At 39.0% G+C, this 18,531-nt stretch overlaps 1 protein-coding gene across 4 annotated transcripts in view; it reads left to right on the top strand.

Moving 5' to 3' along the window:
- Window positions 1-5,464, top strand: part of LOC122563283 (5' exonuclease Apollo) — a 37,568-nt gene extending 32,104 nt beyond the window's left edge. For all 4 annotated transcript variants that reach the window (XM_043716978.2, XM_043716976.2, XM_087973669.1 and 1 more), the window contains one exon: window positions 2,368-5,464. In XM_043716978.2, coding sequence (XP_043572913.2) covers window positions 2,368-3,605 — 1,238 coding nt within the window. In that variant the 3' untranslated portion in view covers window positions 3,606-5,464. The remainder of the gene's footprint in view (window positions 1-2,367) is intronic.
- The last annotated feature ends 13,067 nt before the right edge of the window (window positions 5,465-18,531 follow it).

Below are 18,531 nucleotides of genomic sequence, written 5' to 3'. Positions count from 1 at the left end.
TGTCACTGTCTGACTTGGCACATCACAGACAGCATCTTGTTGGGATTGATAACCTCAATCTCCAAATGGTAGCTCATTTAAATGTTAAAAAGCTGCATATAACTGTTAATAAATTTAGAAAGAATTGCATGTGGAGAGTATCAAGCAATAATGTAAAACTGTGTCACAAATAAAATTTTACTATTCAGTTATTTGATAGGTAGCCATGGCATGATTGGATAAGCATGGGTTCCTGCTACTGATCTACAGCTGATTATATTACTGTTGGAAAATATGTGTGAGAACATCTGGGTGAAAACTGAATTTAGATTGTATCTCCAGATCATCATAGCCAAAGAGCTCCAATTTGTGGAGGCAGCAAGAATCGTGAGCCAGAGGTGGTTAGGCAGAAAACAGTCTATCTCCTCGAACTGCTGGACAATCTCAAGTCAGATGCATGACCAGGAGCTGTGGTTGCTTATAATGCAGGGTGGAGACCTGGTGCCGACAGGAAGCATGGAGAAAAAATGTGAATAATCACAAATTTGAGTGCTGGAGAGGATACTACTCCAAGAAGCCTGGGGATGTGTGGGCACCCTTCTGTGACTCTTGCTTTTGTTGCATAACAGTCCTCCTCTCTCTCTCTCTCTCTCTCTCTCTCTCTCTCTCTCTCTCTCTCTCTCTCTCTCTCTCTCTCTCTCTCTCTCTCTCTCTCCCCCCCCCCCTCTCTCTCTCACTCCCCCCCGCTCCAAAACTAACTATCGTACATCCTTCTTTCTGATGGAAGTAAAAAGGTCAACTCCTTATATTCCACCACACATGGACTGACTGCTCAAGTGAGATACTGGAAGGTCTCCTGAATCTTTAATGTTGCTTTATAGTATCAGTTAGTGACTTTAGAAAGTGGAAGAATACTGGAAAGATTTTGTTTTTTGCAATGATATCCTTTTGTTAGTTGTCAAGTTCTGAAGATATGAGTTTGCACATTATACTTCCCAGCCTTTAGGTGACCTCACAGGAAAAAATAGTTGGTAGTTCAGTACTGAATCACTGAATTGTTGCAGAGCAGGAGGCGGCCATTAGGCCTGTTGTTTGCACCACTTTTAGAATGCACTTAGTACCATTCCCCCACTTTCTCACCAAATTCTGTGCATTTGTCCTTTTCAGATAATACTTTAACTCCCTTTTCGAGTGTCACAATCAAACCTTCCTCCACCATATACTTACGCTGTGCGTTCTTGATCTTAACTACTTGCCATTTCCTCTGGCCTCTGTTGCTTGCTTTGCCAATTACCTTAAATTTGCCATCTAATTCATTATCCTCTAACACTAGGAACAGTTTTTCCTTTTCTCTTCTGTTCTGCCTCCTCACAGTTTTGAAGACATCTATCAAATCTACTGTCAACTTTCTCTTTCAGAAAACAGTCCCAACTTAAATAAGACCACACAACTGAGGTTCCTCATCCCTGGAACATTCTTGAGATTCTTTTCTCGAGTGTCTCTTTAATGCTTTCCCATCTTTCCTGAAATCTGGCATTTGGGCTGAGCTTAATACCCCAGCTAAGGCCAAACGGATGTATCATGCAAGTTTAATATAACGCCTTTGCTCTTGTACTCTGTGCACTCATTAACAAAGCCTAGGATACTGGATGCTTTATTCACCAAACTCTCAATGAGTCCTGGCATCTTAAATGATTCATGCTCATTTAAATGGATTCCAAATTTGCAATTCATTTAAAAGGGTGTAATAGAAACGTTTGTAGAACATGGAAAAATCGCATCCATGATTATAGGAAGTATTTTCCATGATTGGACATTATGGAAAGACCCTTTCATTATATTCAGTGATAGTACTCTTGCTGCTAAGTTATTAGGTAATGGATTCAAGCCAAGTTCCAAAACTTTGAACACATTAATCTAGTCTGAAACCTTACTGAGGGAACTCACAAAAGTGCTGTGCATTGTGAAGTTTTATCTGTTTTTCTGTCTCTGAAACAAAAACAGGAAGTGCCTCAATAGGTCTGGCAACAGCTGTGGAGAGAAAAACATTTTACCCTTCGAAGGGTCACTGGATTCAAAACATGAACTTTTTTTTTCTCTCCACAGATGCTGCTAAACTTGCTGAGTTTCTCCAGCACATTGTCTTTATCTTAGCGTCATCTCATTGCTGTTTGAGACTGCCATATTTCTTGTATTCCAATAGTTACCGATACTTAAAAGACAATTAATTGTGGAGTTTATTAGAACATCTTGGTGATTATGAAAGAACATATGTACACACAATTTCTTTTTTGATTTTTCTTTGTTTTTTGCCTTTTCTTCCTTTTTTTTCACTTTTACCTGCTTAAGCACATTGTATTTGAGCAGTTGTTCTGTCTGTAATTACAGGTCTGTATAACTTGGGCAAAGAATCATTATTAATAGAACTGGCTATGATATTTAAAACTTGGATTGTGGTGAGTCCTCGGAGACTTCAGATGTTTCAGCTTTTGGGACTGTGCAATGTCTTCACTTCAGAGGTGGGAGCCGGAAGAATCCAAGTCGTAGACCAGAATGAAATTAACCGATTCAACATGGTCAAATGGAGTCAAATGTGCCCTACAATTGCTATTATCCCCACAAGCCGAAAAATAAGAGTCTGCCACAAAGATGTGCATGTGGTTCCCTATTCAGATCACTCCTCGTTTCAGGAATTGCAAGAGTTTGTGGCCAGATTGAAACCTTGTACTATTATCCCTGTGGTGAAAACTAAGGCATGTGAGGCATACTTCTGTCAATACCTCAGTCCAATTGATGATTTAAAGCAAATCCAAGTTCCAGAAACACTAAAAGAATGTATGCAGAAGAAGGCAAAATGCAAAAAAATGCTCATTCACCCGAATACAAGACTAAGATCTCTGGTTATTCCGAAAGGTGTCATGTTTGAGTCACCAGAAAAACTGCAACAAGACTACACCAGTAAAAACAAATTGTGTATAGAAAGATCAAGTTCTGACAGCAATAAGGAGGCATTCCAAAATAATGACAAAATACTGGTACCACCAAAGCAAGTCTGGCAAGACTTGACTGAAGACAGCAATCTGAGTGCAGGGAAGAGTATTGATATTAAGGATAAATTTTATGAAGAAAATATCAACAGAATTCTAGTGCCAATGAAACGAAAAATAAGAGTTCCCTTATTCAAAAAGCAGAAATCCAAAGTTCCTTTATTTGGGATACCTGTAAGGGCAAGACAAGCTTCTTTGCTGAACTGGTACCAAGATGGGAAATCTGCACATCATTATTTAGCAAAGCAACCAACTAGAAACAGCAATCCAAAACATCACCTGCCTCATAGGCTATCACCACTGAATGCAAGCACATCATTGACAGCAAACGGGCCTTCTTCGCCATCAGATACTTGTGTGGGACAAGAGAATGGAGAGCAACATAAATTTGAACAAATTGTGTCTGTTTCCATTTCGCATGCTGGCAAGACCTGCAAAAGTAAACAAAGTTTAACTGGTGAAAACTGTATGACTTCAGTGCAGAGTTGGTGTTATGCCAGTCTGAAATCTTTTGATGCTATTGTTGAACAATATTTTAAGAGAAAGAGTAAAGCACTTATGAAAAATACAGTGCATTAGAGTGTCATAGGCGATTGGTATGACATGAATGTATGATATTTTTCCAGGAATCCTGCAACTTGGTAATTTGCACAAGGGCATTTATTCTTGTTCCCAAATGCCCATTATGCAGGTTCTCATTTCGTGGGTTATTTCCAATAGTTTGTGGGCTCTGATAGTGCATATATACGAAACTGGTTAAAACTTTTGAAACACATTAGCAAATGCAGCAAAGCTCAGCACTTGCAAATTATCAAACTTTGTAGGGGAATTTATGTTCTTCCACTCCATTCTTGGTCATCAAAGTAGAAGATAATGTTGGAAACATTTATCATTCTGAATTAAAAATTTTAACAAGAAGTTCAAATATTTTTTCAATATTTTATTCTTCCGTTTTATAGAATAAAATGCTTGGTGAGGTATCTTGATTTTCTGTAATGAAATAAAAAAAGGTTATGTGCAGCAAAGTGAAGTAAAAGATTAAAGTGTTAATTTGTGAAACCTTATGAAAGCTGACAGATTAAAAGAACTAAGCCCCATTATAAGATTGAATAAAACAGATAGGAGGGGAGAGCAATTGATAAAGTTTGAGAGTACTGATATACTGTCTACTTTTCCAGAGATATATCTGATGGATTTTATCATGTATGGACTTTCTTCAAAGTTCATTTTTATCAACAGGTGCTTTAGATTAGATTAGATTAGATTACATTACATTACAATGTGGAAACAGGCCCTTCGGCCCAACAAGTCCACTCACCGAAGCGCAACTCACCCATTCCCCTACATTTACCCCTTACCTAACACTACGGGCAATTTAGCATGGCCAATTCACCTGACCTGCACGTCTTTGGACTGTGGGAGGAAACCGGAGCACCCGGAGGAAACCCACGCAGACACGGGGAGCACTTGCAAACTCCACACAGTCAGTCGCCTGAGGCGGGAATTGAACCCAGGTCTCTGGCGCTGTGAGGCAGCAGTGCTAACCACTGCGCCACCGTGCCGCCCATGTGTACATCCAGATTCTTGTTGAGTAGTTGATGTGAACAATGGCAGAATATGTCATTGAGGACAGCTATCTTACCACAAGCCTTTAGTTATGAAGGTCATAAACTGGTAATGCAAAAGTAATCATGCTCACCCTGACTCACTTTCCAGCTTTGTCTCTTGTTTACTACCATCACGTGTTTCTGTCAGATGATGTACCCAAGCTGGGAGATTTGCTATGTTGAATTTTGCCTCCCCACCTTCTAAATCATTAAATATTATGTTGCAGTAGCACAAAAATTATTACTGTAATTTTCTGAATATAGTTAACACCTTTTTCCTAAGAATTTACCTAGAAGTTATATTTACTGCCTTCAGTTTTGAACAGAAATTAAGAACTCACTGGTATGTCTTAATTTTGGTTTTACATTTCTATTTATTTACATGCATAGAAACCTTAATATATTGTGTCTGAATTGATGTCCTCAAGTAGTTTATGCATTTCTACTGCGTCTTCAGCCCTCTCAACCCCATACATGCCATTATCACACGCATCATCTTCATCCATATCAGCGGTGTCATTATCCTCGAGGTTTCCATCTTCTGAACTAAGTGTGGTATTTGTGAAAGAAAAGCCTGTTCATGCAGGATTCAGAAAGGAGCACAGACTATTAAGTTCTTTTTTCTTGAGATTCTTACACACTTGATGCAACTGCAAATGCCAACTTCTGTGAACAAGCAAAATGTATTAAGCACAGTACAATATAAGCTTTGGAGAAACCCTGAACATTCCTCGCCATGCTTGTGGGAAGCTCTCTGAACAGAGGAAACAGTCCTTCCTTTATACGAAATCTTTACATTGTCAGTAATGCGCACGAAATAACCCCCAGCCATTCCCTCACAGTCACATGCCACTCAAGACACAATGCAGTGACCACTTCATCCCCAGAAACAAGGTAATGCAAATAATCAGTTACCATGGGAAAATATTTAATTAGGGAAAAGGAAATCATGGCGCTATCAGACAGGAGTTGGAAAGTACAGATTGGGAGCAATTGTTCCACAATTGAGGAGACTGCTGAAGGAGCAGTTGTTGTGAGTGAGGCACAAATTTGTTCATCTGAGATTAGATTAGATTCCCTACAGTGTAGAAACAGGCCCTTCAGCCCAACAAGTCCACACCGAGCTTCTGAAGAGTAACTCACCCAAACCCCTTTTCCCTCTAACTAATGCACCCTACACTACGGGCAATTTAGAATGGCCAATTCATCTAACCTGCACATCTTTGGACTGTGGGAGGAAATCGGAGCACCCGGAGGAAACCCACACAGACAGTCACCTGTGGTTGGAATCGAACCTGGAACCCTGGTGCTGTGAGGCAGCAGTGCTAACCATGGAGTTCACTTTCTCTGTCTCTGCTCCAATGCTCTGATATTTGAACCCATCCTGCTTCTCAACAAACGCTAATTCTGTTTCTCTTTACTAAAAGGCTGACCTGCTGAGCTTTTTCAGTTTCGTTTCCAATGCACCGAATGTTCAGCAGCTGTTCTTTCAGCTCCTGATAGTGCCCCTCCCTGCAGTTCCTGGCCCCGAGTTCTCTCAAACCCTCCCCGGCATCCCAGCAGCGGGCCCTGGTCCCCAGCCCCGAGTCCTCCCCGCTTCAGGATCCCAGCACCGGGCCCTGGCCCCCGGCCCGGAGTCCTCCCCGCTCCGGGATCCCAGCACCAGGCCCCACACCTTGTCCTCAGAAGGGATAAGATTAAGGAGCCTTGGATGACGAGGACAGAGGAGCTTCTCATCAAAAGGAAGAAGGCAGCAAGGTGGAGGAAGCAAGGGTTTAGCACAGTTTGAGTATTACAGGCTTGCCAGAAAGGAGCTCAGAAATGGACTGAGGTGAGCCAGGAGGGGGTAAAAAAAAAAGGCTTGGCAAGAAGGATTAGGGAGAATCCAAAGGTATTTCACTCATACGTGAGGAATAAGACAATGATCAGGGAGAAGATAGGGCCGGTCAGGGAGAAGGTAGGGAAGTGTGTGGAGTCTTAGCAGATAGATGAAGCCCTGAATGAGTTTTTTTGCTTCAGTTTTCACGAAGGATTGTTGTGAATGAGAACTTTGAGGAGCTGGGAAATAGGCTTGAACAGATCAAGATTGATGAAGTTGATGTGCTGGAAAGTTTGGCAAATGTTAAGATTGATGATTCCCCAGGGCCAGACCATATTTATCCTAGGATGCCCCGAGAAATGAGAAAGGAGGTTGCTAAGCCCCTGGCGAAGATCTTTGCTTCCTCACTCTCCATGGGAGTCGGATTGGAGGGAAACAAATGTTGTTCCCCTTTTTCAAGAAGGGGAATAAGGAAATCCCTGGCAATTACAGACCAATCAGTCTTATGTCTGTGGCCAGCAAGGATTTGGAAAGGATTCTGAGGAACAGGATTAATGACTCTTTGGAAAAGCATAGTGTGAGTAAAGGCAGTCAACATGGCTTTGTGAGGGGCAGGTCATGCCTCAAATCTTGTTGAGTTCTTTGAGGAGGTAACGAGACAAGTTGATGAATGTCCAGCAGTGATGTGGTGTATATGAACTTCAGCAAGGCATTTGGTTCTCCATGGTATGCTCATTCATAAAGTCAGGAGATATGGAATACAGGAAGATTTGGCTGTCTGGAATCAGAATTGGTTGGCTGACAAGGCAGAGAGTGGTTGCAGATGGAATGTATTCTGCCTGTAGATCAGTGGTGAGTGGTGTCCTGCAGGGCTCTGTTCTTGATCCTCTGCTCTTTGTGGTTTTTATAAATGACTTGGATGAGGATGTTGAGGGGTCGGTAAGTAAGTTTGCCCATGACACACAGATTGGAGGTACCATTGATAGTATTGAGGGTTATTGCAGGCTGCAGCATGACATAGGATGCAGAGCTGGGCTGAGAAATGGCAGATGGAGTTCAAACTGGGTAAATGCAAAGTGATGCATTTTGGAAGATCAAACTTGAATGCTGAATATAGGATTAAATACAGGATTCTTGGCAGTGTAGAGGAACAGTGGGACCTTGGTGTTTAAGTGAATAGATCCATCAAAGTTGCCACCCAAAGTGGATAGGGTTGTTGATGAAAGCCAAAACACCATATGTTTTCTTAACAGGGGAATCAAGTTTAAGAGCCGTGAGGTTTTGCTGCAGTTCTACAAGACCCCGGTGAGACCACACTTGGAATATTGTGTCCAGTTCTGGTTGCCCTATTATAGGAAAGATACAGAGGCTTTGGAGAGGGTGCAGAGAAGGTTTACCATGATGCTGCTTGGACTAGAGGGCTTGTCTTGTGAGGAGAGGTTGACTAAGCTCAGACCTTTCTCTCTGGAGAGAAGGAGGAAGAGAGGTGCCCTGAGCGAGGTATACAAGGTATATAATGAGAGGAATGGATAGAGTCGAAAGCCAGAGACTTTTCCCCAGGGCAGGATTGACTGGGATGAGGGGGTCATAGTTTTAAGGTGTTAGGGGGAAGGTATAGAGGAGACGTCAGAAGTAGGTTCTTTACTGAGAGAGTTGTGAACGCATGGAATACATTGCCAGCGGTGGTGGTGGAAGCAGAGGCGTTCGGGACGATTAAGTGACTGCTGGACATGCATATGGACACCAGTGAATTGAGGAGTGCATAGGTTAGGTTATTTTATTTTAGATTAGGAATAATCCTTGGCACAACATCGTGGGCCGAAGGGCCTGTTCTGTGCTGTACTTTTCTATGTTCTATATCCCTTAATGGTCAAATCTGTTGCAAATCGTTTTTTTGTAACTGCAGGGGAGTAGTCAAATTCCAACTGTAATGTTCGTATTGATTTCTGAATAGGGGATGAAAATAAATAGTAGGAGAAGACAATGTAAATGGCGATTGAATAACTAAGAAATGATCATGCAAATGGCTTTGAAAAGATGAGAATGTGATTTCCTTAGAATCTACCTGCAAGTCAGCGACATCCCATCCTAGCCTCGGGACATCCAATTTCCTGCAGGTCAGCAGAGCAAATTAACTCTTTAATATCTGAAAACATCTCAGGTTTTTTTTTGAGCCGTTGGATAATTATAAAAAGGTCTGGTTTCTTCCAGTTGCTCAATAGTGTAAATAAATGTGCTTCTGACTAGAAATACTTACTCCATTTCACTCTTGGTGCATCTGTTTAGATGTTTGGTTACAGCCTGATGCCTGTTGCTTTAACGACATGTTAGGTCCTAATGAGTATCCTTAAGACCTGTGCACTTTTCACTGAGGATATCCCTGATGTATGACATGATAACACCTAAGAGTATGAGAGAAGCATACAACATTTTGCTATGGAATTAATTAAATTTTCATCCAACTTATTTCATGTTTACAATGTTCACACCTTGTAGCCATTGGTTTTGCTGCTTTATGGTGTAACAATGTGATTAGCATCGATTGTCTTCACTACCTTCAGGCATTGGTTGCCAATTCAAGTATGTCAATATTTGGTTATATTATAACTTTGCATGAGGTAGCCTCATTTTGAAAATGCTTTAAAAGTAATCTTTAGGTACAATGCTTTACTAACAAATGCTGTGCTGACACCATAAGTTAGGAGCAAACAGAGAGTGGGTGACCGCCACGCAATCTAAGAGAAACATTGAGGGTGATATATCGTTGGAGGAATGTAATGAGCAAATCCTGTGCCACTATGGGGGCCCAACTGTACAGGAGGAGAGAAAGAAGAACAGAAGGGCAGTACTGATAGCCAAGCAGACCAGTATTTTTGCAGCTGTTAGTGTGATTCCAGGATTGTTTGTTGCCCCTCTGGTGTTGGAGTTAAGACTGGTCCACATTTATACTAATGGCATAGGTAGGAAGGATAGTGGGGTTTTGCAGTCAGAATTTAGGGAGTGAGGTAGCAAGCAAGGTATCCAAAGTTGTAATCTCCGGATTACTGTCAGTACCACATGCACATGAGCACAGAAATAGGAAGCTAAGTCAAACAATTACGTGGCTGGAAATATGAAGCAAGAGAGAGAAGTCTTTGAATTTTTGGAACTCTGGGACTGGCAAGGGAGAACGTGGCACTTGATTAAATTGAATGGGTTGATTCTGAACAGAGCTGGGAATAAGTAAAATGTAGGGTGTATTGCTAGTGCTACTGGGGAGGGTTTAAACTAACTCAGCAGAGGTGTGGGAACTAGGCAAAAATATAAGAAAGTACCTGGGTGCTGAGAGATGCAGATGGAACTAAAGTGAGAAAACAGACTTATCCATATAATGTTGACGTTTCTGGATCTAGGTAAACTTTGATATTGCCGATTCAAATGGTGGCGGACCATATGGTATATCTAAAGAGTTAATGTTCATTGTCACACAATGTGTTGTATTATCAAATTTTTATAATGTCTGTGTGTACTACTGATTACCAATTTCAAACAACAATGAGAATAGCAAAATCCTAAAACTTGTTCTTATTTGTAGAACTGCTCATAATCAAATACAAGCAACAGAAAATGTATTCTAAAACACTGGTGATGTGTATTCGTTCATTAGTTTTGACAGTAGGTTTCAATGACACTTCCTTTGTTCCTGATTATTGTTCCATCTCAACAAGATTAGAAACGTGATTCAGTAGGTCTAATGTATTTTTTGTTTGTAGTGTTAGCCTGCTGAAAGTAGTTGCAATGTGAATGTAACTTATTGAATATTGCAGGCAAAGTTATGGAGCAATTTAAATTGTGAAAACCAACCATTTGCTAAGTGTAAACTTGGCAACATCCATTTACTTTGCAAAGCTTTTAGTTTTCTCTATAACAAAAGAAAATTTTAATGCTGTGCTTGGGTCAGCTTTAACTGTATCGTTATACCAAGAATGAAGTGCCGTCTAATCCCAGTTTTTTTGCTATCTCACTTTTTGGTGTTATTCATTCATCTTGAATTTATTTGTGTTCTTCCTTATCAAGTGCTTTCAGTGCCCTGTATGTGGATTAAAGTTCTTGAAAGTTAAACTTTTTCCACAGTTAACACTGAGATTTAGCAGTGACAACCAAAGCACGTGCTTCCTCAAAACTCAAGGGGTGCAGCAGTGTTGATACAATTAGATTTTTTTATATTCAGTGTTTTTTTTTCTTATTGTTTGCTCAAAACATCAAAATCCAAAGATATTAAAATGTGTGGATTGTTTCAAATAGAAGATATTAGCATGGTAGCAAAGACTGCTTGTCAACTAACCAGGTTATCCCTCTCTCTCAATGTTGAGATTGTAAGTTGCATCTTGCTAAGAGGAAAAGATGCTCAAAGGTTTTCAAAGGGGAATGTTGATTTATGTGGGGTCAAAATAAGTGGATATCTCTGTAGTAAGTTAACAGGTGGAGTTGGAATAAGCAAGAAATCTATGAAATCTAACTCTGGATTACTATGCATGTATATGAATGCACAGAGTATAACTAATCGGATTGGGGAGTTACAGGCACAAGTTGCCTTGTGAGCTTACAATGTGATATTAGTGGAGATCTGGCTTAAGGAAGGGCAGATTTGGATTTGAGTTATTCCAAATTATATGGTGGTCAGAAAGATGGAAGGGTTTCATTTTTTGGAGCAGGAGAGCATTGCATTTGTGAGGGTGAATGTTTCGGAGGGTTCAAGGAAAGAATGATTTTGCTAAAGGTAAGGAATAAGAAGGGTGCAATTATATTGCTTGGTTTAATGTATAGAATTGAATTAAACCAGCTTTAATGTCACATAGTTTACGTACAGTGAAAAGTTTGTAAGTCATCACTTCTGGTACCACTTTAGGTTCGAAGACAGACTCTTAAGTACAACTTCTTAAGGGGACAAAAAATTAGAAAAATAAAGATATTAAAAAGTACAGCATTGCAGTTCATATGAATAAATTATAAAAAGAAATAAAGTTCAGAATAACAGTCCTTCCATCCCAGTCCACGCTGGCATCTAGCCTCCAGTCTGCACCAGGCTTCACCCCAAGAGTCAGGCAGCCGGCAGGCAGTTTTGGATTTACCTCGAGACCTTGTTGGGCTGAGAAATCACCATGTGCACCTGAAAGGGCATCCAGGCCTGGAGATGACCATGCTCTGAGTTCCTGCTGAGGCTAGGAGTTCAGGACATTGTCAAGAAGGAAAAAAAAAACAAAATGGAAAAAAAGAAGTGAACAGAGCAGACAAGCTCTGGCGGAAGAGTCCTACTCTCCCACCATCTTGAATCACTCGCAAGTGGGAAGGATACAGAAATATAAATCTGCAATAAAATTTGAGTCGTAAGCGTCATAGAGTAGTTGCAGTGGGGTCTTTAATCACTATAAGACTGTAAATTTTAGGAACAGAAGTAGGCCAGACAACCTATCAAATTCTTCCCATCATTCCACCTCACTTTGCCTTATTCCTGTAACTCTTAATCTATTAAATAATTACAAATCTGTCTATCTCAGCCTTGAATTTACCTCCCAAACTCAACATTTCTCTGCAGTAAAGAATTCTACAAATTCAGTGCCCTCCAAGAGAAAAAATGTATGCATCATCTCTGTCTTAAATGGGTAGTTCCCTACTCTAAGATTATACCCTGTGTCCCTAGACATTCCAACAAGAGGAAACAACCTCTATGTATCTTGTGTTACAATATTAATTGTTTAGCTATGATCTCCTCTCAAATCTTCTAAACTCTAATGAGTACAAGCCCAAGCTAATCAATATCTCTTAATAATAAAAAAGTCCTTCCATATCCAGGATCAGGCTAGTTAACATTCCCTGAACTACCTCCAATGTCAGTATGGATGAGAGGACCAAAACAAACCAGTAATTCAGCTGTAATCTGACCACTGCCCTGAACAGCTTTTGGAATATTTTCCTATATTATACTGTATTTGCTTTGAAGTAAAGACTGGTGTTCCATGTATCTTCCCTATTATCTGCTGAACTGCATGCTAGCTTTTCATGATTTATTTAAGAGGATCCCTCAATCCCTCTGTGCTGCAGTATTCTGCATTCTTTCCCTGAACATTAAATAATGTTCTCCTCTTCTATTTTTCCTGCCAAATTACAAAACTTCACATTTTTCCACATTATATTCTATCTGTAAAATTTTTGCTTGCATTTAACCTGTCTACGTCCTTCTGTCATCATTATTACTTACCTTGCCACTAATTTTTGTTACATTAAGTTATATAAAAACACCTATTATTGAATAAAATATACAAAGGAGAAAAAGTACAGAAAGTGTTGTCTGAGTGAAAAAAAAGCTTTTTGCCTCAATTTCAACTGAGATATAAAAGGAGGAAAGATTATTTTAAAAAGAGGTATGGGAATGAAGTAATGACAGATGTTACTAACCATCCCCAATAAACAGTAAATACATTATTACTAAGTTCTATAATTATTTTTTGGAGGGTTCCACTGTAACAAACTTAAAACTATAATTCATTTAACAACACAAGGAAATGATGGTGTATGAGAGTCCATCAAGAAAAACTTCTTTAAGATATGTTTTTAGATAATAAGATATTCTATTGACAAAATATCAATCAGGGATTGAGAATTAATTCCTTTGTTTTAGTTGCAAGATGCCAATATATATTGGATAAAGAAAATTTAGCTGAAATGCCATACTCAGGACAACAAATTATTAGAAAGTTTGTTTTCTTTTACCTTGGTAAAATATTCTGATTATATATGTAGTGTGGTTTTCTTCAAAGAAAATACTTAAGAGAAAGCCTTATCTGTTAGTTAGTAGTAATAGAAAAACAAACTAAATTTAGGAGTAACTAAGATAATTTCGTGTTTAAAGGTTTGAATATATATCAAGCAATAAAAAACCTTCCCATAATGTTTATCAAGATAGCTCTAAATGTTATCAAAAATCTTATTTCTACAAAATTGTATTTTAGATGAAAAATATTAATAATATATAAAAAGAGCTTTCCTAGTTTCTTTTAAAGTACCTATAATGATATTTCAGTAAATACATACTGAATGAATTATCAGGCCTCTGGGAAATCCTTTTTTTTAATGATGTAGAGTCCTCGTGGATGTGATGTCTTGCCATCACATTGAGAATACCTCCTTTGTGGTGTATGGCACTGTCACCATACTAAATGGGACAGATTTTAAACAGATCTAGCAAATCAAGACTGAGCATCCGTGAGATGCTGTGGGCCATCAACAGCAGCGGAATTATACAGGAGCACAATCTGTAACCTCATTGCCTGTCATATCCCCCACTCAACTATTACTATCAATCCAGGGAAGCAATCCAGATTCAGTGAAGCATGCAGGATGGTATGCCAGGAGTAGCACTGGGTGTTAACCTGATGAACCTATGAAAAGGGACAACTTGCATGCCATGCAGCATTAGCAGCAAGTGATGACAGAGCTAAGAAATCCCACAACCAACAGATCAAATCTAAACTCTGATGTCTTGCCATATCTAGTTGTGAATGGTGGACCGTTGAACAACTCACTGGAGGAGGATGCTCAACAAATATCCCAATCTTCAGCCAGAAATGCAGAGTGGATGATTGATCTTTGCCTCCTCCAGTGGTCCCCAGCATTGCAGATCTTAGTCTTCAGCCAGTTGGATTCATTCCACAAAATATCAAGAAATGGTTGGAGGCACTGGATGCAAAGGTGGTGGGTGCTGATAATATTTGACCAATAATATTGAAGCAATATCGGTTTAGCAACAACCTACTCACTTGAGTCCAGTTTGGGTTCTGCCAGACTCACTCAGACCTCATTAGAGCCTTTGTTTGAACATGGACAAAAGAGCTGAATTCCAGGGGTGAGGTGCATTCAACTTAATATAGCATCAAGGAGCTGTAGCAAAATTGGAATTCATGGGAATTGGTGCAAACTGTCTCTGCTGGTTCAAGTCATATGTCATGAATAGGAAGATGATTGTGATAGTTGGAGGTTAGGTAACCTCAGCTCCTGGACATCACTGCAGGAGTTCCTCATGGTAGTGTACTAGGATCAATCATTTTCAGCTGCTTCATCAATGTCTTTCCCTCCAGCACAAGGACAGAAGTGGGGATGTTCAGCACCATTCAGCATGTTAGATACTAAAGCAGTCTACGTTCAAATACAACAAACTTGGACAATATTCAGGCTTGGACTGACTAGTGACAAGTAACATTCATGCTACACAAATGCCAGGCAGTGATCATCTCCAATAAGAGACGTCTAACCACTGCACCTTGATTTTAATGACGTTACCACCACTGAATCCCTTACTATCAACATCCAGGAATTTCCATTGACCAGAAACTCAGCTCAACTTACGATGTAAGTACAGGGGGTACAATAGTAGGTCAGAGGCTAGAAGCATTGTGGCGAATAACTCACCTCCTAATTCTCAAATCCTGTTCACCATCTGTCAGACACCAGTGAGGAGTGTAACAGCATATGCGGAATGAATACCTGAATGAGTGTAGCTTTTAACAATGCTCAAGAAGCATGACATAGTCCAGGACAAAACAGCCCACTTGATTGGCACCACATCCACAACTATCCACTCCTTCCACCACCGATATTCAGTAACAGCAATCTGCATAATCTCCAAGTTGCACTCCAGAAATGCACTCTGATCCTAAGACAGTGATATAGCTTTAACGATTCTCAAAGGTAGAGAATTCCAGATTGTAACTGCATCTGAAAGAAGAAATTCCCTACTGCCTCAGATAAGTTCTGTAACTTCATCCCCTAGTTCAAGACTTTCCAAGTGGAAATACCATCTCAACATCTAATCTTGAGCCCCTCAGGATCTTGCATATTTTATATTTCATTATTCTAAACTCTTAATGAATAAAACCCTAACCTGTTTAGCTGTTCTCAATAAGCCAGCCTTTTTATCTCAAGCCTGTTGGATTTTTTCTGAATTGCCTCTAATACCAATATATCCTTTTTTTCTACCCTCTTTAACTGTTCCTCATTTTTGCTTGGTTTCTGAAGTTTTAGTATTTTCCTCCTTGAAGATGGCCACAGAAGTTTATTTAAATGCACTGATGCTCATATGCCTGTGAGTTATTTTAATCTTAAGCAATTAGGAATGTTTGATTGAACTGGCTTTGTAAGACTCCTTAGTTAATTCACGGTATGTGGACATTACTGGCAAGGCCAGCATTTATTGCCCATCCCTAAATATGCTTAAGGTAATGGTGAGCTTCTTAACTGCTGCAGTCCATATGGTGTAACTACATGCACAGTGCTGTAAAGGAGGGAGTTCCAGGCTGTTGAGCCAGCAACATTGAAGGGAAAGTGATATATGTTCACATTAGGGTGGTTAGTGACATGATGGGGAATTTGCAGGTAGTGGCCATATCATGTTCTCGTATATCTGCTGATTTTGTGAACAGGTTTACAGGAAGCTGTAATCTTCTGTTGAATCTTGTTCTCTTGATATAAAGTAATTGTTAAATATTCTTCCAGTATTACCAAGGGTATCTTCTCTTGCATTTTGTCGTTGGAAACCTTATTTGCAAGTGGAACTATGGAGTAGAGAAATGAATTGATTTTTTTCATGGGTTTCTTGTGTAACCCTGAAACAATTCTATATTGCATGAAATGTTTTTTCTAGATATTTTAGTTAAGTTCTCTGTGTGAAGAATTTGTAACCTTAAATCTGCTTGGAAGAGTAATATTCTCCTCCATTCTCATTACTTTTAGCAGACCGGTGTTTCTTTCTCTTAAATGAACAACTGAAAAATGTTGCATGAATTTCATTTTTTTTATATAAATGTAACAGATTTTACTGTTTTAAGTTCAATTATTTCAGTTGCATTAAATACTGAATTATCTTCTGGTCTTCAAAAGATTGTAAATATTTCTTCAAGTTCTGGATAATGAAATTGAATTGATAATAAAGTTTTATCCTTCAGAACCTTGTATTTGTAAAGATTTTTAATGGTTACCTTTTTCCTTTTCAGAACTTTCCTTAATTTCTATTAAAGTTTAAAAGCTACTAAATATTTCATCCTCTCATCTTTGCTGTAAAAATAGATTTTGCACTTTGCAAATTTATTGCAGTGCTTTAAATTTGTGAAATATGGTATTTTAACATTTTGTTCAAACTGAAAGAAAGCATGTACTCTGTATTCCCCTTTTTTGCCAATGTTTTACATCCTTTTGAGCAGTATAGATGAATCAAGACGTTTCTCCTTCTTTGCTGTGCTTTTCACACAGTTGAAATAGTGCCACATTGCTCTTGCTTATTACAGTAATAATTTCATTTGAACAATAAAAAAATCTTCCTTCCTATAAAAGGAGTATTTTAAAAAAAATTCTTCTGCCTTCAGTTTTTCCACATTTGTTAGCTGATTTATATAGGCAGTTTGCTAATTTTCTTAAATGGTGTCATCTTTCTTTCCAAAGAGTTTTCTCGCAGCCAATCCCATCTTTCAAAGAAAAACTGCCTGTTTGCTTAATATAACCTGTTATGTGACGTGCCTTTAAGAAAGATTTGTTCTGTGATGCTTCTCTTGAAAGCAAGTGTTGTAAACTTGGAGATGAGCTGTCTGCTTTTTTTTTAAAACACAGACCTATGGTTTGCAGGTTTGTTTTTGACTTGGTGAACTGGGCTTTTGTAGGAAGATCCAGCTCTCTTTCTCTATCTGCAAAAGCTGTTGTTCTGTCCTTACTGCTGGGTTTGCGTTTCAGAGTTTCCTGAATTTGTCTTTGCCAAGGGTGTTGAAAAGATGCTGCTATATTGGAACAACTAATCAGTCATAGTTTATATATATATTACTTAATGTGAATATTACTTAATACTTAAGTTTAATGTGAAATTGAAGTGTATTTTTCAACCATGTGAATTGCAGGCGGAATGTGACTTGTGGCACTTGTCTTTAAAATAAGAAAAGATTAGAATCTAGGCTGTCTGTTTGATATGTTTTGTGGGTGTTTAGTCTGGTCCATAACAACTTGGTGGCTCTTGTCAAGATCAAAATCTCTTTTTCCAGATTGGATTTATGGTGCAGTGAATGGTGTGTATTGGTGTTATCTTTTTTGGTATTGCATTTTATTGTGCCTGTGCAATAATGCCTTTTTCAGAGGTTGAGTGTTTGTTGGCTGTGGAAGAAGTCACTTGGTGTGGTTTACAAAAGATACGTAAGACAAAACCTGTGGAATTGGTGGACAAGCTGGAGGTGGGATTGCCTTTGTCTGTGTGAATAGGGGAGGTAGTTGCAGCAATAGCTTGACATCTACGATTGCCAGACATCTTTGGAAATGACTAAAATTCAATTGAAAATTAAACAACTTGAAATAAAGCCAATGGCAACGGAAAAAAGAAATAATAGTCCTGGCAGAAGTAAAACCGAGAGAGAGAAGAATGGGACAAAGAAAGAGAAAGGAAGGAAGAAAGAGTTTTTGAACTTGAGAGGTTGGAACTGAGAACACAAAGTTGACTTAAAATGGTGGAGGTAGTGTGAAGACAATCCCATTGTTGCCAAAGACTGGCTGGGATCTGTTTAAATATGTTCAAGCATTGCCTAAATTCGATGAGAAGCCTTTTTCTTTTCATTTCATTTGAGGAAGTGGCTAAACAAATAAAATAGCTGGTAACCATGTGGATATAGTTGATCCAAATAAAATTGGTAGATAGAGCTAGTGAGTTATTTACATCACTATCAGAGGAGGTACCTGTGGAGTATGACTGCATAAGCATGGTGGTTGAATTTTGCCTGACGTGGCGTATGTGTCAGGTAATTGGAAAACCACAGGCAGTAATAAAACCAATACCCTTAATACATTGCATTATGCAGTATCATGGCTACAACGATTGTAGAAGGGTTACTTAAAATTTTTACTAAATATGGACTACCCACAGAAATACAATCAGATCAAGAATCCGATTGTACGTCAAAGTTATTCAAGGATGTTATGGTTAGTTTAGGAATAAAACAACTCAAATCTACCATGTACCATCTAGAATCGCATGGTGGCATCAAAGTTTAAAGACCATGTTGAGGGCTCATAGTTG

The sequence above is a fragment of the Chiloscyllium plagiosum genome, unplaced genomic scaffold (genome assembly GCF_037043375.1).
Source record: "Chiloscyllium plagiosum isolate Xiang-an unplaced genomic scaffold, Cpla_swu_hap1 HiC_scaffold_26, whole genome shotgun sequence".
In the NCBI taxonomy this organism is placed as follows: Eukaryota; Metazoa; Chordata; class Chondrichthyes; order Orectolobiformes; family Hemiscylliidae; genus Chiloscyllium; species Chiloscyllium plagiosum.
The sequence above is the reverse complement of the archived record's forward strand: the minus strand, read 5'-3'. Positions and strand labels throughout refer to the sequence as shown.